A 21,141-nucleotide genomic window follows, 5' to 3' on the forward strand; every position below is an offset into this window, starting at 1 on the left:
CTCAGAGTACTTCTTGAACACACCTCATAAATGCATACACAGATATATCTACATGCAAGTATATATATCTAGACACATGTAATTTTTAACACTTTAGTTGAGTCCAAGAAATGAATTCTTTGTGAAGTGTTAGTGTCTCCATCCTCAAACATGTCCTAATCTTTCTAAGTGCCCCACAGTCTCAATAAACACCACATTTATTTCTTTATTGCCCACAAGGAGCTAAACATAGAGGGGCCAAACAAGGACAGACAAAGGGATTAAGTCAATTACATCGACCCCAGTGCATAACTCGTACTTAATTTATCGACCCCTAAAGGATGAAAGGCAAAGTCGACCTTGGCAGAATTTGAACTCAGAACGTAACGGCAGACGAAATACCGCTAAGCATTTCGCCCGGTGTGCTAACGTTTCTGTCAGCTCGCCACCTTTAATAAATACCACACTACTAAATTAAAACCTCTACCTTTATAACGTACATTAACACCCATCATTGCAAAACATTTTTTTCACATTTGAAACTAAAAATGAAATTAACTTAATCAATAGACTGGCAGACATGTTAGAGCATCAGAATAAATACCTCACAGTATTTCTCCCAGTTCTTTATGTTCCAAGTTCAAATACCACCAAGATCTCTTCAGAATGAATAAAATAAAGTACCAGGATTGATCTAATCAACAAACCACTTTCCCCAAATTTCAGGCTTCATAAATTTATTTCTATGTTAAAATCAATTGTTATTAAAACGGATGAGGTCAGTGGAATCAGAGCTTCAGAATAATCTTCACATTCTCAGATCGAATCACACTAAGGTCAACTTATTAATAAACTAAGGTGCCAATCAAGTACTAGAGTTGATTTAACCAACACAATCCCTCCCACAAAATTTCAGGCTTTGTTCCTATGATAAAAAGATTTATATTTTATTCTGGATTGGAAGAATAAATATAGTATCAGACTATACATCTTATGGTATTTCTTGCAGATCTTTGCATTCTGAATTGAAATTCCACCAATGTCAATGAAATAAAAACCCATTTCTTTTAAAATTGCTGGCCTTGTGCCAAAATCATCATCCTCATGGCAGTGGCAGCATGAGGATTGGCAGAATCATTAGAGTCAGCCAAAATACCTTACAATGTTTTTTTTTTATATTTTGCTGAAAGTTCAAATCCTGTAAGGGTCAACTTTGCTTTTCCGCCTTCCAGAGTAAAAATAAAAAAAGAATTAAAAAAAATAAAGTACCACTCAAGACTTGGGCTCAATAGTGTTGGTTAACTTTCACCCCTTGTCATCATCGTTGTCGTTGGTGGCATCGGCGTCATCATCATCATTATTATAGACATCACACAGTATACAATATCGTGAGGTTGTTGACTGAAGATATTGTGTCTACTGGGAGTCTGTACTGTTTGTCAAGTCACAATAAGGACCTCAGACAGACAGTACTTTATGCAATATGCATGCAGTTCCAAGTAATGCCAACTTTTACAATACACCTATATTGTAGGATATTTCTAAAGTTTTCAAATGTTTTTTCAGATTGGGTGGTATTGAACCCAATGCTCCAATGACAATAGGAATAACTTTTATGTTTAACTCTCATAGCTGCCACATCTTAGCAATCTCAATTCTCAGGTCTCCATATTCATCAACCTTTTCTCTTTCTTTCATGATATGGTGATTTCCTGGCACTGCCATGTTAATTAGTAGGCACTCTATTGTCGTTATTGTTAAGATGGTGAGCAGGCAGAATTGCTAAATCACTGGACAAAATGCTTAGCTGCTTTTTGTCTGTCTCTACATATGCATCCAAATTCCTAAGTCAACTTTGCCTTTCATCCTTCCAGGGTTGATAAGATAAGTACCAGTTGAGTACTAATGTTGATGTCATCATCAACTAGCACCTTCCGCTGAAATTGCTGGCTTTGTGCCAAAATTTGAAACCACTATTACTATTATTAATATTAAAGGAGGTAGACTGGCAGAATTGTCAGAGCATCAGAAATAAGGTTGTATGGTATTTGTTTGGGCTCTTTACATTTTAAGTTCAAACCTTGCCGATGTCAACTTTGCCTTCAATCCATTCGGTGTCGATAAATAATTTATCAAATATTAGGATTGATGGTACTGACTAATCTTTTCTCTTCAAAACTGTTGGATTAAAGCTTGATTAGAAACAATATACCCATGCCAGCATGGGAGGCAGACGTTGATGATGATGATACAAAATAATAATAATTGTTTCAAAGTTTTGGCACAAGGCCAGCAATTTTAGAGAGAAAGGGATTGTTGATTACAACAGCTCTTGTACCCTGCTGGTAGTTATTTTATCAACTCCAAAAGGATGAAAGGCAAAGCCGACCATGACAAGATTTGAACTCAGAATGTAAAGTGTTCGAAGAAAGGCTGCTAAGCACTTTGTCTACCAAATCACTGCTTTAATAATAAAAGTATAGAATAGACAACACTACCAATAGTGACAAATGCAGAATGTATGGTGAGAGGGGTGAAATGGTATGGCACATTGTTAGTGAATGCCCGAAATTGGCACAATGCAAATACAAAAGATGCCATGACAATGTGGCAAGAATGATCCATTGGGATCTCTGTGGAAATCATGGTCTACAAAGAGCAAAGATGTGGTATCAGCAAATCCTAGAAGGAGTCACCAAAAATGAGAATTGCAAAATCCTATGGGATGCAATGATCCAGTGAAATCACCTGACCAGACATAAGAAACCGGACATTGTTGTAGTAAATAAAAAGAAAGAACACGTACGATAATCGACATAGCATGCCCTGGTGACAACAGGATCAATGTGAAAGAAGAAAAAGTAAACAACTATGACGATTTAAAGTGGGAAAGAAGAAAAAATAAACAACTATGACGATTTAAAGTAGGAAATATGAAGGTTGTTGTCAATGAAGAGAGTAGACATGATACCAATTGCAATTGGTGCACTTGGAAGTATCAGCACTCAACTACTAATATGGCTGAAAAAGATCATTGCAAGTGTGAAGGTAGAACATCTACAAAAATCAGCATTGCTTAGAACTGCAAGAATTCTTCGCAGGGTTCTTGAAGCATGACAAGTAAAAGAAGTGTTACCTTAGTCTGCGTGCTGTGGATAACTGACACTTTTTATCATATCCAGCAATATAAGCTGTGAGTTTTAATACAATAATAATCCTTTCTTCTATAGGCACATGGCATAAATTTTTTTAGGGAGGGAATAATTCGATCATATCGACCTCAGGGTGTAACTGGTACTTATTTTATCGACTCTGAAAGGATGAAAGGCAAAGTCGACCTCGGTGGAATTTTGCCCAGCATGCTAATAATTCTGCCAGCTTGCGACCTTAATAATAATAATCCTTTCTACTAAAGGCACAAGGCCTGAAATTTGGGAGGAGGGGACTAGTCGATTACATTGACCCTAGAACTTCGTCTAGCATAAGCATTTTATTCAGCATGCTAACAATTCTTATTTCTTTATTGCCCACAAGGGGCTAAGCATAGAGCGGACAAACAAGGATAGACAAAGGGATTAAGTCGATTACATTGACCCCAGTGCATAACTGGTACTTAATTTATCGACCTCAAAAGGATGAAAGGCAAAGCTGACCTCGGCGGAATTTGAACTCAGAATGTATTGGCAGACAAAATACCGCTAAGCATTTCGCCCAGCATGCTAACGATTCTGCCAGCTCATCACTTTCTTAATAATAATATTTCAAATTTTTACCACAAGGGCAGCTTGGAGGAAGTAGGGAAGAGTCGATTACATCAACCCCTGTATTCAACTGATACTTATTTTATCGACCCCTAAAGGATGAAAGGTAAAGTTGACCTCGGCAGAATTTGAACTCAGAACGTAAAGACAGATGAAATACTGCTAAGCATTTTATCGAGCATGCTAACAATTCTGCCAGCTCACCACCTTAATAATAATAGATATTATAATGGTTGTTTCTTGTTGGGCATGACATGTTTATGTATTGCTCTAGTTTGGAGGAACATACAAGGTGGATGACTTGCACAGTTGATAAAACCTCGGATACAATACTTTGCAGTATTTGTCCCAACACTTTACACTCCAAGTTCAAATCCTACTTTTCATCATTTTGAAGTTGATAAATGAAGTAGCAGTCAAGTACAGAGGCTGATCCTGCTTTCTACACCTCACTGTTTCTTCCTCTTTCTCACCCCACTCTCTCTCTTTCTTTCTTTCTCTCTCAAAACATTCAGACCTGGAGAGATGGGTTTCAACTGGTATAAAGCATCCAGAATGTAGCATGTGTCTTTACAGCACTCCTATGACTTCACTGTAGATAGATATATGGAGAATTATTTCTTAGAATATCGCAGATTTATTACACCCCTTGCCAGCAAAAGAATGCCTGAATAACAGGGTTTGCATAATTTAATATCAAAACTAACAACAAAAATACTCACCGATATTGTTCCATTATCTAGACCAACGAATAGCCGTCGGGTTTCACCATTATAATCCATAGCAGTTGCAGCAGCTGAAATGTAACAAAGCAGAAATATCTGAAGTGAAGCAACATAATAGTAATAATACTGAGTGCAAGAGACAAAGAGAGGCTATTAAAATTAACATAATTGTTCATTTTATGAATAATAGCATTGTAACTGACAAGTCTTCTATGAGCCAAGCACAGCTTCAGTGCCTTTACAATGGCAAGAGCGACAAAGGAGCATCTTTGTAATGCTGGCACAATAAATACTACAAAGTATTTTTGTTTGAAAGCACAGAGTTATCAGTCCAATGTTTACATCTTTTGTCAAAATATATTGGTAAAAGATATACTCACACAAAGGCACATATAGACACGCCCACACTAGCCTTACTAACTTTGGAACACTTGGTTGCCACATATTTTGAAGCTGTTACAAGTGTTACAGTCTTGTTACTTGTGTGAGGAAATCTATCTTGTCAGCAACATTGGACTTAAGGTACTTGAAGTCGGGGACCCTGAATTGAGTTGTGTGCCATCACTGAACAAATTAGCAAGTGGTTTCCATCTTCAATGGTAGTCATGTATTCACACTGCTTTGCAGTCTTCTCTATGGAGCCATGGATTATGAAAAAAGCTTTAGGATTGTCTTGAGAGTACAAACACTAAGCTTCCAGTGAGGACCCAAAACACCTTGACATGAGCACATGTCAAAGAGAAGATTTATGGACACATTCCACCTATCCCTATTATTGGTAGGCTTTGATGGCCATTACTAGTGTGCTCAACACCAAACCATACCAAGTGCTGTATTTTGTTAACTTTTACACTCTAATAAAAGAAAAGTACCACTCAACTGCATTGATGTTATTGGCACAGACTCACAAGAAACTGAGGGTCCATTAAAACTAATTGGGGAGAGAGATTCCTGTTGTGGAATAAAGAAATACATCTTCATTGTGACTACTTGAAGAATATGCATGCATGCATGCACATAAAATTGTTGTCCTGCACATCAGTAAAGCATTTCACTTCCAGCTAAGTAGTTCCATTATGGACTGCAGTGGTTACCATTATTTTTTATTGTAATATTTTGTCAGATCACTATTACAGTTTGTATTGGATGGGCTTTTTTATTCAAATTCTCTGAATTCAGGTGCTCTACAAGGTCCAGTTATGTCTCCCAAATGCAGTAATGATCTAATGACTGCTACTTGCATGCATGCACACACACACAAACACACACAAAGTAAATAATACTACCAGGTACTGCTCCATAATCCTCCACACACAAAATGATATTGTGACAGGGAGCTCCTCTATAAAGCACACATCCACAGAGAGCTCCTCTGTACAGCATATATTGTGACACAAAGCTCTTCTATACAGCAGGTGTTGTGATAGAGAGCACATCTGTATAGCATGCATGATGACCTCTATACAGCATATATAATGACAGAAAGCTCATCTATACATGTATTCTGATAGAAAGCTCTAAACAAATGCTGTGAGAGAGCTCTAAACCTCATGTGCAACACAAAGTTCTGACAATAAACTGCAAATGACATTGTGACAATAGTCGATCAAAAGTTTCCAAATGATTAGTGTTAAGTAGAGCCTGAAGGCAGGAAGCTTTTCAAAGGAATATGAAAACACCTCTGCCAAATGTTACATTCACTTTAGCAATCATGTGTTCAGATATATAATCTATTAATTTTAAGTAAACAGTGGAAAAAAGTCAATCAACTTAGTCTACCATCTGATGCTAATCAGTTAAAGTATGGCAGATGTAAATTTTATCCTTGATATATTAATAGGTTTGTACTGAAGCCAAGTCTTAATATGCAGTTAGTTTATCTGGCTTTGATAGACTTACATATATCTATCACATAGCTTCTTTGATAAAAATATGTAGTCCCAGTTGTTATTTAACCTCAGGTTGGCTCTGACAGAGAAAACCCACATCCAAAGGTAGTTCCAGTTATGATAATCTAAGTTTTTATTTTTTGAAATTTGCTTGCAAGCATTCCCCATGTTACAGCCACCTCAAGTTGCGTGATTTTATGGAAATTGTAAGGCATGACCATTAATTTTGGGATATGGTCCATAATTTTGCTCTTACGGAAATTTGTATTGCATAGTTTTAAATTATTAACAATTTAAAACTACACTTTCTTCTTAGCTCAATGGCCACTTGCATTTTAGTTAAGATCAAAGTACATATTTAACAATTTGAAAAGCTATCATCACATCACACACACATATGTATATATAATGTACTTAATGTGATTGTGTGTGTGTGTGTTTCTATCATCACCATGAGCAGAAAGACCAACAGCAACAGTAATATGTAGTATGAAGACAAGCAAATCCATTTCAAATAAAAACATATAAAGTGGTATCCTAGCATATTTAAAAGTTGAATGAAATATGTCATCTTAGGTCTATGAAGACTGACTCGAGTCTAAACAGCCACAGCAATAAAGTTAGTAAGAACAGTATAACACCAACAACACCTGCCCACCGTCACTAACATCTAAACCAATGCAACCCAGATTATCACCACTATCAACCCACCAACTTTTGAATCCAACTGTCAACAGATATCAGAATGTATGCTAACACATGCTTGCATGACTGTGTGTCTGAAGTCAGAAATGCAAGAGGTGAATTATCTATAAAATCTGGTGAACTGTAAGCTATCATCATGTAGTATTTTCTCTTCCTCAGTCATTCCTTTTTATCTCATTTTCACTATTGCATTGATAGAAATAAGACAATTTTCTGCTCCAACAAATCAGATTTTTCCTGGGTCAATGTCTTTTACTACATATTTGTTGTGGATGATTAATCGCTGCTGCTGTTGAATTCACCTTCAATTTAAGATGGTCAATCAAACAACCCTGAAGGCAGTAATGTGTATAGGAACCACAAAGTGGTTACGCTGGATAGTAAACTTGATGATTTAAAAAGACTTTATGCAGAAGTGAAACTAAGTTATATTGTCAGAACATGAAATCTTGCATCAGGAACAATATGTGACAACAGAAAAAATTATGTCAAGTGCTCAAGAAGCTACTCTGCTGACTGTCCAGACCATATTTTCCCATTGATCCAATATAATGCTTAAAATGGAATGATTTTTGAGTGTATGTATCAAGGATCAGAATTGACGTAATGTGCCAATAATCATGATGGTAATTAAAAAAAAGAGCCAAAAGTTTATGTGATGATTTGCAGAAAAAGGAAAGTGAAACTTCAAATGAAGTTTTTGAAAAGTAAAGTCTTGTTTGAAAGGTTTAAGAAGTGCATGAATTTGCACAACATAAAAATGATTGGTGAAACTTTAATCAGTAATACAGAGGACTGCTACTAATTATCCTAAACAGTTAAAGAAAATGATTGCTGCAGGGGGTTACATACCAAAGCAAGTATACAATGTTGATGAAACTGCACTTTTCTGGAAGTGCATGCCTGCTAGAACCTTTATTTCTTGATAACAACAATCATTTAAAGCAGCCAGAAATCATCTGTCACTTCTTTCAGGAGGAAATGCCACAGGTGATATGAAATTAAAGCCCCTACATGTGCATCACTCCAAAAATTCTAAGGCTTTCAAGGGTTACACAAAGTTTAACTTCTGATTTTGTGTTCAAATAAAAAGGCATGGATGACTGAGACCCTTTTCAAAGAATGGTTTACACAAAAGTGTACAGTGCAATAGAAAGGTACAGTGCCAGACACAATATTTCCAACAGAACATTGCTTCTTTTAGACAATGCACCAAGCCACCCATCAACCTTAGATGACCTTTCTGATAATGTAAGAATAGAATATATCCTAAAGAATACAACTTTGCTCCAGTGTGATATCTAACTTCAAGAGATATTGCATGAGAGGAAGTTGTAAAACAACTTATGAAAACAATTGACTAGGAGGATAAACCTACAGTTAGAGATTTCTGGAAGAAATTCAGCATAATGGATGTTGTGTATAATGTAGCTGAATCATGAGTTGAAGTGAAACCTTCAACTTTGAATAGTGCTTGGAAAAGAATATGGCCAGACTGTATTTATGACACTACAAGTTTTCTTCCAACAGAGAATGTCTGCATCAAATTTGGAAAGAAATTGTGACACTTGCAAAGGATGTAGGATATGAAGAAGTCAAAGAGGATGATGTAGTTGAGTTGCTAGTATCCCAGAGAGGAAGTTTATCTAACAAGAAGCTGATGCTGTTAGAAAAAGAAAAAGCTGAGAATACAGTGGAGACAGCAGAAGTTCCACCTAGACCACTTAAATTGGCTACAAAAATTATTGGTAGAGGGAGGTCTGCAGGTTTTTACTAATAATGATTCTAATCATGAACATTATAAAAATTACAAGTGGAGTTTACAATGAGCTTAGTTCCTGTATAAAGAGATGATGCATCATAAACAATAAACAACTTTGGATAAGTTTTTCACCCTTCAAGGTGATGTTGGTGATAATGAATTATTAGACAGTAAATATTTATCTCAAATTTTGACAGAAGGCCAGCAAGTTCAGAGGAGTGATAAGTCAATTATATCAACCCCCATGCTCAACTGGTACTCTTTTTATCAACCATGAAAGGCAAAATCAACATTGGCAGAATTTGAACTAAGAACATGAAGACAAGCATTTTGCCCGGTGTGCTAATGATTCTGTCAGCTTACTGCCTAATGAATTATAAGAAAGTAAATATTGTCCTGCATCTTCCTAGTAATTCCACCATTCCACCACCACCACCCCTCACACAGTACTCTTACAATATAATGATTTTTATTAATTCCCTAATGTATTCCTCTTGAAATGTCTTTTGTGTTTTTATGTCTCTATATTGTACCAAGTATGTTTAGAAATTGTTATTTTCATGTATAAAGATAATAGGATTGCTTGTTATTTGTTGCTTTTGTTTTGGAGGGGGTATTCTTTGAAAAAGTCCATAGGAACATAATCTCACTTGATAATATGAAAATCAATAGAAAAATTCCACATTTCAGAAGTTCACATTACAGCCAGATTTTCAGGAACAACTTAATATGGATTCCTGTATATCCCACACTACATCACCCATTGTATTCTTTCTAAGACAGTAGTCCTAATTGCTTTAGCAAAAATATAATTCGCAACCCAACTATAAAAGCTGATTTACATGTACACTAGTTTCCAGCTTATTATAGCAAGCCTAGGTATTGATTTGTTTTTCTTTTAAATGGTCTATCAGTAACACAAGGACAAAGTAACAACTTTTTATGACTGTATAATGAGTATATTACCATTAGAAGTAATAGGTTAACTGTCAGGTTAAGTTGGTTCCATTCAAATCTCTGGGATGACATTAAGAGTAAAGTGATCAATATCACCCAGGAGTGAGCTGAGAGAAAGCTATTCCTGAAGGTTGGGCAGAGCTGACAAACATCTGCATCATGTCCATCATATAGTACTCTCTGAGCCCATCACGGCTTGCTCTTGTTTTTGCCTGTTCAGATTGAAGCATCTTTTATTTCACTGCTTGTAAAAAGAGCAAATTCTACTGGCCAGGAACACCATCTGCTACAAACACCATTGCAGACATCTCAATGGAATGCAGCAGGATGGTAGAATTTAGCTTCTGCTTATTTTGTTGAGGATGTTTGGGAGCACAATCAACATCATAAATGGGAGGGAGCTTAAGGATGGTTGGGTTGAGAGGTCTGAGATCACCTATGTATGCTCTCAAAAAATTTAACAGCTTTAGTGGAAAGTCAGTTGAGTGCCAGAGAAAAGGTAAAATATAGGAAATAAGACAGAGACCATGCTACACTGCATTACTATAGCAAAGGCAATGCACTTCAGAAGACTGACCATGTTGTTTGCAAGAAGAGACTCAATAGATCACAGTGTGGTAGCTGCTCTATTAAGCAAGTTACTCAGAATGGCACATCAAACTGTATGCAAGTGATCCTTTTTATCTTGATCTCTCCAAATAAGGTGAGTAAGGCAGTACCAAAATGTCATCCCAGAATGGCAATTCTATCAGCATCTTGAGGTTGAGACACTTTTGGAAACCAACTCAGATCCAGCTACGGTTTCTTCTTGGAGGCATTCAGCCATTATCAATTGGAGGTAGCCTGGCATCATGCTCTTTTATCAAGTGAATATGCAAACCATTACTCTGACTCCATGATTCCTATTGTATTGGATGGAACAGCTATAACCAAACGATGTTGCTGGCATTACTGTCGGTCAGCTGGAGCATCAGCATTGAATGGCATAGACTATGTTGAAACCCTGACAACTTGGAGCCTCACATATGTAGATGCACTAGTAGTATACAACTAACATATTTCATGATGGCTTAATCACAGCTCACATACCCTGTCAGTGGGTGAACAATACAGCACTTTGTGAATTCTACTTTGCATTGAGAGGAAGAACCCCTACATTGATGGATCAAAAAGTAATATAACTGTGCAAGCTTGGTTACTACAAGCCAGATATCACGGTAGTAAATTTTCTGATATTCTCTAGGCAGATACACAGATCACTGTTCAGAAAAGATCAATGAGCACAGAAGGCTCAGTGTGCACCATAGCTGATGCAAGGACATGCTGATCCTGCAGTGCTAGGTCAGGCAAAGAACAGAACTAGGCATCTAACATCTGGTATGTTGTCAGATGCACACAAATATCAACAAGTCAGGTAACGTGACCAGTATAACTCGGATATCAGTTTTTATAGAGAGGACTAATAATGATGTACTCAACAAAATTTTGTGTCAACAAGAATCAATAGATTGGTTTGTTTTAAAAGACTTTCAACTTGGAGACTAGATAACTTTCAGAAATCCCAGCCAGGCAGTGCTATCAGAATTTTTGAGTGGGGATCTTGCCAATACAAAATAAACTCAATGGAACACATGAATGTTGTTAGCTAGGCTACTCTCAGCTGCATGCAAAATGACAAAATGATACTACAAGCACTTATTTGCAAAGTTATGTAGAACAACTGTTATCACATGTTCAATGGGTCTGGCAATTGGCTGAGTCCATCAGAAAAACTGCACTGTCACCTACCTTTAGCTGGGAATGGAAATCAACTTTTCTTTGTCTGATGGCTATGATCAAAGAGGTTGTATAGTGGATATAACTGACAAGACATAGAAGAGATACTTTCCTTGTCAACCAAGTCCTTACTGATATTAAGTTTAACTTGGACAGGAAGGTGGGGGCAGAGAAGGCAGTGTTACCTTCTAGAAAATTTATTAAAAGTTAGGTGAAAGTGGTAAGCATGATTTGAATGAGTGAGCCTACAACTGGAAAAGAACTTGGTAGTCAGGATAATGCTATAATTGTGGTGTTCCTTGAATGACCAAAGGTAGTAGGGCCTCCACATAGGACTTTATCATATGTTTGTTTTGTGTTTTTTTTTATATCTTTTACTTCTTTCAGAATTAAACTGCAACTATGCTGTGACACTGCCTTATAGAATTTTAGTTGAATGAATCAACACCCCCAGTCTTTTTTTTTTTTTTCAAAGCCTAGTACTTATTCTTGCTGCCTCTTTTATTGAATTGCTAAGTGACAGGGACAGAAACACACAACACCAGTTAAATGGTGATGGAGGACAAAGACAGAGAACAATACATATATCATTCAGTTTCTAAATAGTAATCTGTTCCATTAATCATCATGGTTGTGGTAATAATAAAGACATTATTATCTGTCAGAGAAAGACATAGGAATGAATACAAAACACTTCAAAGTAGGTACTTTAGAATTGTTAGGGTTGATAAAGTAAATTGCAAACTAGCTATCAAACTTACTGTTTAATCTCCAAAGTCTTATTTCATTAGGCCAACAAAACTATTCCTTTATGCCTGCTTAATGCAAAATGCTTTCACTCTTTCACTCACAAACACATATATAGGCACAATTTATGATTTAGTCCAAAGTTGTATCTGCATGTTTAGTATTAAATTGTGAGTTAAATCAGCAACATTGTGCGGGTATGTTTTAAGCTATAGAATAATAATTCTTCTCCAATGCATCTTACACATAAACACTGCAACTTGCTCATATTTCATAAATTTTAATGAAAAAGAACTAGGTAAAATAAACAGGTGAGTGGACAATTCCAAAGTGGCTTGAAACTATACAAGCAATATATTTGTGTGTGTGTGTGGGGGGGGGGGGGTAGACAGACAGATACACAGATAGAAAGGTAATTTTATATCTGCATTTTGATGCTGGCATATAGCATGGATTAGATGGTTTGAGAAGGACCCAATAAGTCAGAGGTCCAAGATGTTCTCCACTATCTCTGTTTTTGCATCATTTCTATAGCTGGATACCATTCTTAACACGAACCACTTTACAGAGTGTACTGGGTGCTTTTGTTAATGGCACTAGGACGGGGGAGATGGCCTTGTGACTTGTAAATTAAACACACATATAAACACCCACTGACACACACTAAGAACTTATTGCTTTACACATGAATACAAAATCACTTCAGAATTTTTTCTTGAAAATTTAAATATACATGCAAATCATGATATCTATAATTTCTCAAGAATTTGTGTCAGTCCCAAATCTGAATCCAAGAACACACCAAGTTTTATATCTCAAAACAAAGAAAGATTTACAACTGTTTTATTATAAATATATATAATGTCTAATTGTAGACTATATGCAGAAAATATATCATCTAATTCTGCCCCTAATTAATTGGACTATTACTCTCGCCTGATTCAGGAATTTGATGCCTTTGTAATTATTTCTACCTCAGGCATCTTTTTTACTATTGTAACAATTGACCTTAAAGCTGTCATTGGATGTATCACCTTCCTGTACAACTTGATTAAACTATGTGAGTGGCTAGGCCATATTCTACTCTACCAGATATTTTACACATCTCACTGGTGATTTTTGATGGATCAAGAGCTTTCTGGTCTTCGTATCCTTAATTGCTTTATTTACTATACTGCTGTCAACTAACAAAGCTGGTTCTTCTATTGGGTCCACATTAGGAAGACACTCTCTCATGCATTCACTACATGTAGTACCCTTTCAAGGTAGCACTTCCATGCTACCTCCTTTTCAGACTTACTAAGTGCAAGTGTACCGTAATCCATCAGCACACACTCCTCACCCACATCTCAATTCTCTTCAGTATACTATATAGCACACACACACACTTACAAATACTACATATACCATATCATTGACCCACTAAAAGAGCTTCTACAGTGTCAAATAACTCAGCATAGCAATCAACTATCCAACAATAAATGTTTTGAATTTTAAAATGAGAGTCCACATTAAGTCTGAAATGTCTAGACAACATGAACCACATTAAAAATAAAACCTATCCAATGCTTTGTCCAGTTATTTCTTTGTCATAAGTTTACTAAAATAAAGCTGACCAGACATATTGTATGTTTAGCTAGTCTTCTAACAGAGACCACCACCAGTGTATTTAGCATGTAATGTGTCCTAAGCACCAAGGGGCTTTTATATTGCTGATGCTTAACTGCTATTTCATGACAGTGTGGATTGAGAGAATATTCTCCAAAACAAGATGCCAGTTTATTGCAGCTAACACTACCAGATTACATTATTATTTACATTATTTACAATTGACGGATATTTGTCCTCATATTGTTTGTTGTTAACACAACATTTTGGCTGATATGCCCTCCAGCCTTCATCAGGTGTCTTGGGGAAATTTTGAACCTGGGTTTTCATTCCTAAGGTATTTTTCGATGTTATTATTATTATTATTATTATCAATTATTATTATTATTCAGGTCACTGCCTGGAATCGAACTCGGAATCTTGGGGTTAGTAGCCCATGCTCTTAACCACTACGCCATACCTAACTGAGAGACAAACAAAGGTAATTTTGAACAAAATTTTCTCCTCAGAAACACAAGAAAATCACCATCAGATTTGAACACATGATCAAAGAGCAATAGTCCTATACTTTATCCCATTCAGCCAATTCACTTTACTGCTTGGAATGGCACTACAGAGCAGTAACAACAATGAAGTTGCTGGTTTCAAGAGTGTATAAAAAAAAAATTGATTGTGTTAGCAAAAACTCTCAATAATGACTTCTCAATTTGTAGCCAGTGACATATAACTAGTTGATCAATTAATCATATCACAGCTGAGAACATGACTGGCTTTAGCCAAACAAATAATTACAAGCAAACAGAAGAAAGAAAGAATGTGTAACTTACAGGGCATAGAATGGCATACACTCGGCCAATACTGTCCAGTGTCTCGCTTCAACCATATTCTCACAGTCCTGATGAAATAGGTAAAATAGAGTTAATAGAAAGAAAAGAAGGGATATAGAAAAGGAGAGAGTAGAGAGACAGAGAATGAAGGAGTAAAGAACAATAAACATACAAATAAAAGAGAGACAAACAAGCTGGAGTAAAGGAGGAAGATATTGAGACAGTTTGTTTTGCTTACTGTAATAAATTCTGAAAGAGAGAAGTTGCCTATGTTTAATTTCAAATTTGTTCCCATTTAAACTGTAAAATATGCTGTTGTTGTTGACCATAGTTTATATAAATAGAGCTCCACCTGAACTGAGAAAAATAGTAGTTATATGGTTACACAACTTGCCAGAAACAGCAACAATCAAATCTCACTAAAATTATATCTGACCACCTTGAAAAATATAGGGGAGAGAGAGACACTGGATAATATAACCTATGAAATAGATGGAATAGTCTTCACTCAAATGTCTTTCATCATAGGCCTGCTCATCTAAGGTTAAGCATCAACAACAGTATGGTTATACACTAACATTTCATGATTTATCTAAAATTCTTTTCACCTAACTTTTGACAATTAAAAAAAATTTTATTTTGTTCAAAGAGAAGTAGCCAAGTCCTATCTATCAGAGTTAGTACCCATACTACAATGGAGAAAGCAGTTTATTAGTTAGTAACTTTTACTAAAAGAAAGCAATCATTAAGGGTTAGACTGTCTGGAAAATTTTCATAAATTCCACTTTTAATATATTCTTGTCAAAATGCGGATTTTGCAACTTCTTCTATCACTGAATATTTCAAATACATGCTTCAATCACAAATGTTATTCAATGAGTCATATCATTTTACTGCGGGGCAGTACTTTGTAACATCTGTTTATATATCTGGAAATAAATGTCGTCTAATATTTTCAACACTACTTTCTACAAATTATAAGTTTAATTCAGCATCAACCAAATCTTTTCATATTTGTTGGGTGTTGTTGAAGAAATAGAAAACTGAATAATGAAATTAGCTTTAATTTACTTATGTCAACTGGACATTTTGTCTTCATAACTTTCAGGACAGTAGATATTTTTTAGTGAAAATTTCTACAAAAACTTTTCAGATGTCATAGATTACATCAAAATTTAATGTGAAATCTAAATGAGGAGGAGATATTTATTCCATGCATCTCAAATTTATTTTCCTCATACATTTTGATGATTTCATAACAATTATGTTGAAAAAAAAATTACTTTTGAGAACTATTCCACCCTTTCCTGAAAATTCTATGAAAGAAATCTTTGTAGAAAGCAGTGTACAATATGAACATTAATTATTGAATACATATTTCTTTCAGTATTTTACTGCAATCTTAATTTCTCTCTCTTAAACAGTCTGGAAGGTGGTCTATCCCCTACATGGTTGTTTAGTATGGCTAGAAATAGAAGGGATCACATGAGTCTCAAAAATAATCTTTATTTTCAACATAACCGTAATTAAATCATTGAAACATTGAGGAAATAAGTTGATATGTGTGAGATATCCACCTTCCCCAATTATTTTTTTCCACACTAAATTCCTATATAATTATTATCTAAACCATCAAAAAGTTATTTGTAGAAAATTTCACTAAAAAAATTCCCACAAATTCCAATATAATAGGCACAGGTGTAGCTGTGCAGTAAGAAATTTGATTCTCAACCACATGGTTCCAGATTCAGTCCCACTATGTGACACCTTGGACAAACAAAAGCCTTGTTAGTGGATTTGGTAGATGGATGCTGAAAGAGGCCAGTCATGTGTGTATCCCCACTACCACCACTTGACAAGTGTTGGTTTGTTTATGTTCTCATAACTCAGCAGATCAGCTAAAGAGATCAAAAGAATAAGTACCAGGCTTATTTGGGCTGATTTGTTTAACTAAAAATTCTAGGCAGTACCCCAGCATAACCACAGTCTACTAACTGACATTAGTGAAAGGTAATCATAATCTACCTCATCTGAAGTGTATTTGTAGAAACTTTCATTAATAAATATCCATTTTTCAAAAAGTTATGAAGAAAGAAATTTGGTGGGGCACATTTCTGTAGTTATGCCCTAATTTTACTGGTCAAGTAAGTTATTATTAAACAAAAAAAAAAAGAGGATTCAGAAGAAAATTGGACATAACATAATCAGAAAAATTACACAAACTAAGAATCAAATGTGTAAATTTGATTTAGTAACTAGCAGAAAACTGCCCAGAGAGCAGTCTTTCTGCTAGTTTTGTAAACTAATTGCTGCTAGTTTTGTCCTGAGAGGAAATGGTGTCACATACAGTTTCAGAAGTGAAACTCAGTAAAGAAACAGATGGAATGCGCATTGACTAACTACTTCAGTGGAGTAATGCAATAGCTATGGTAGAAGAAACAGAGGATATAGTAATGCACCATCCCAGATTTGTATGTAATATTACACTATGATTTTGAAAAGAGAAGCCTTAGATCTTAAGGAAGGAATTAAGGACAAGTTTAAAAATACATTTGTGGCTGACACGAAGGCTAATAGTTGCAGATACTGTGAAGTTTTTTTTTTTTTTAGTTATGCATCGTTCATGAGTTGAAAGATGGTCATGGTGTTTCCTTGAGTATTTAACAAAGAGGAGAACAGAAATATGATGTTAAATGGTCTACCAAGACATCTTAGAAATATTATCTTCCTTGAAATAGGCTAAAAGCTAATACCAAATCTGTGTGGAAAGTTCAGGTCCTCTGAAGTTGGTGAAATTGATGTAAGAAGGTCGGCTGAAAAGTTCATAGGCTGCATAAGATACTTTTATGGAATGTGACTAAATGAGGTTTACTTTTTAAAATAGTCCCCCTTGTAGTCCACACACTTCTCCTACTGGTAATGCCATGCTTGGATCCTATTGGTGAAGGAACTTTCATCCTGTCACTCAAAAATGTCATCAGCACTGTTACAGGGACGTAAACACACCAACACTGGTTACCAAGCAGTGATGGGGGACAAACATAGACACAACACACACAAAGTGCTTCTTTCAGTTTCTCTCAACCAAATCCACTTATAAGGTTTTGGTCGGCCTGAGGCTATAGTAGAAGACACTTGCCCAAAGTGCCATGCAGTGGGACTGAACCCAGAACCATGTGGTTGGGAAGCAAGCTACTTACCACACAGCCACAGAAGAAAGAACTTACAAGTAAGAGAAGGTTTCAATAAAGAAATTAGTTGTAAGAAACAGGAACTACAACTTATTTAACACAAAATCAATCCTGATTTGTCAAATGTATGACATGAACCAGTTTCTCTCTTCCTTTTCTTTTTCTCCCTAGAGACAACACAATGTATCAAGAACTACATTATCCAATGTATTTTTCCATTTTTAAAACAGCACATTGAAATTTTAGGAAGATTTGATATCTATTTCTAGCAAAACTTATAGATTTCCTTCTTTAGTTCATAGGACCAACAGTACATGAAGAACATTTTAAAGACTAGTATGTTATTCTGCATTCATTCTGTTATACAAGACATAAGACAAAGCTAAGGAAAATGCTACAGACACAGTAAAAACAGAGAAAGTGGTTCTTCTACCCACTTATTTGGGAAGAAGGACTTCAAGGATTAGGGTGGAGGGAATTCCACTGGAAATTGATGTGGATTGGATCTTGGCAGCTGTTCTGGGAAGTGAGGAAGAAGTAGCTGTCCTCCAAGCCACAAAGAAGGAAGGCTCGGTTTGGAAAGGAAAAACAATGGATCTGATTGTACAGGCTGCAGTGGAGACACTCGAAAATTTAGTGGAGATAGTATCAATCAGAGATATGGTGTTGAAAGTGTGGGTGGAGGGCAGGACTCCTCACTGCTTTAAACGTGGCCCAAAAGGCCACATTAGAGCACACTGCCCTCTGCAAATGTAGGCTCCAGAAAGGATGGACAAGAGGCTGGAAAAGAAGCAAGAGGAGGAAAAGGAAAGAAAGGAAGAATGGAAAATTGCAGAAGGAAGACGGAAAAAAGGTGAAACGAACAGTGTTATGTGGAACCCCAAACCTCACCCACCTCACCATTACTCTCTGAGACCCACCCCCTCCCTACAGATACCGAACCCACCCATCCCCCTCCTATACAATCCAAAAAAAAAAAGAAATGCAATCACAACAAAGTACAAAGTATTCCCTTCCCTGTGAAGTAAATTATGTTTGTATACTGACAGACAACGAGAATAAGGAACTAATTTGGAAAGTAACAGGTTGGAAGATGGCAAAAATGGTATATACAGAAGGATATAACACAATAGGGTGGCACATGGGTGTGCTGCTTTCAGAAAAGCAGATAGAAGAGGTGAAAAATTACAAAATAAGTTTTAAGTTTTGGAAGATCAATACAGACATTAAAAGGATACCGGACAACATAAGGTATGAGAAACTATTGGTGAAATTTGGTGTTGATGTGGTAAAAAGACTCCCAAGGAAGTAAGTGATGCTGCTTGAGGTGGGGAAAGCAGCACATTTCCATTTTCTCAATCTCGTTATTCATTCATACTATCATATTTATAACTTTATTTGAATTTTATTTTAATTATTTTGTGTTATATGTCCCCACATGTGTTTGTGTTGTCCCCTCTTTGTTAGGCCCCTTGTGGGAAATAAAGAAACAATGGTTTCTTCAATGTTTGTATATTTATACTTTGCTTTTTGTACTGGTGTTTTATTCTTTTGAACATGTTGTGCTGCTTTGCTGCAGTTTGTTTGTGGTTTGTTTGTGCTTTCTCTTCTCGTGAAAGGAGAAGTAGCTTAGTAAAAACATATCTGTAGAAGATTATGGCTTCTCAGACATATTGTCGCTGGAAGAGGAATTGTTGGAGGCGGTTTGGTAGATGGACAATCAATTGAAGGGGAAGAGGAATTTTGCCAATGTGGCAAAATGCCAGAAGGAAATGGATATCGGAAAATTTGGAAGGTATAAAGATTTATTAAGTTGGGATGGTTTTGAGGTGAAGCTGTCCCCCACCACAAGTGACACATAATAACAATAGGAAACAATAACGTACTGAACCTTTTCAATAAGTAAAGGAAAAATTGACATTGTGACTACAGACCAGGTAGAAAAGGCTATGAGACCGATATGGAGCGATATTGTGTACCTCGCAAGAGGTTTGATGTTTGGAGTAGTGGTGGTGAGGTCCAAGGACATAGCAACAGCAAGGAAACAAGCAGCGACATCCATCAAGAGTGAAGAAGTGGTGTTTCTGCCCACTTACCGAGGATTAAGAGCAACAAGAATCAGTGTAGAAGGAATTCCACCAGCGAGACAAATGTGGCCTGGGTAGCAAACACTGTCTTTCTTGGAAACGAGGACAACATAGTGGTTATCCAGGCCAGAAAAAAAAGAAAGCATGATATGGAAGGGACAAACACTGAACCTGATTCTTCAAGGATCAACCAAGACTCTGGAAAATATCAGAGTCAATAATTATGGATGATGTGATAATGACGGTCCAGGTGGAGGGCAGAGTCCCCAGCTGCTTTAAATGTGACCCAAAGGACCACATTAGACCAAAAAAGCAGAGAAGTGACTGAAGAATATGGAGGAGCAAAAGGAAGAGAGGTTGGAGAGTTCCAGAAAAGAGGACGAAGTAGTAGCAATGAAGGACAAGTGGGAAAAAGTCACTGAAAGAAAGAGAAAGCAAGTGTTTTGAACTCTAAACCTCAACCCACACCCTCTCAGACCCACCCTCCCCCCACAGACACCAAGCCTACTCATTCCTCTCCGACACAAAAACAAAAGAAAAAGAAAACAAGTACACACAAAACCCCTCAAACTCCCTCCAGCCAGACAGAAAAGAAAAAATGTATTGTAATAATGTATGATGATTCAAATGAGGAATTATGTAAGGAGGTAATGACATGGGAAGAGTGTAAAAAATGGAAACAGAGGGGTATGACAATGTTAAGAGGTGGAACCAATGTGTGGTAACCACAGAGGAACAAAAGGTGAGGTTAACAAGGCATGAAAGTGGATATGATTGGTGGGAAGTGGAACTTGATTGGAACAAACTACCAGACCTTTTAACATAAGAAAAATTGTTGGAAAAGCATGGTGTAGACAATTTTGAAGGTTCAAGGTATAAGAGATGTTAGAAGGCAGAAATGGAGTTGCTCAGAGGTGGGGCTGAGTAGTTTCATTGCATTTTCTCATTTTCATTATCATCATGTTCTCATATGTTGATTTGATTTTTTGACCTTTTCTTTCTTTTTTTGTTTTGTGCCCCCATGTATTGTCCCGGCTGTGTTAGCCCCTTGTGTGCAATAAAGAAACAATGGTTTCTTTCAAGGTTTGAAGAGAAGTCTTTAACTTAGTTTTTAATGAAATGACAAT

General features: G+C 36.3%; 1 protein-coding gene across 1 annotated transcript in view; it reads right to left on the reverse strand.

Annotated features, from left to right (window-relative positions):
* LOC115209305 (WD repeat and FYVE domain-containing protein 2) overlaps window positions 1–21,141 on the reverse strand; it is an 87,308-nt gene that overhangs the window by 28,933 nt on the left and 37,234 nt on the right. Inside the window, exons 2-3 of the mRNA XM_029777645.2 lie at window positions 14,737–14,804; window positions 4,463–4,536 (exon numbers count right to left, since the gene is read on the reverse strand). Of these exons, the coding sequence (XP_029633505.1) occupies window positions 4,463–4,536; window positions 14,737–14,804 (142 nt within the window). The remainder of the gene's footprint in view (window positions 1–4,462; window positions 4,537–14,736; window positions 14,805–21,141) is intronic.

The sequence above is a fragment of the Octopus sinensis genome, linkage group LG3 (genome assembly GCF_006345805.1).
Source record: "Octopus sinensis linkage group LG3, ASM634580v1, whole genome shotgun sequence".
Lineage (NCBI taxonomy): Eukaryota > Metazoa > Mollusca > Cephalopoda > Octopoda > Octopodidae > Octopus > Octopus sinensis.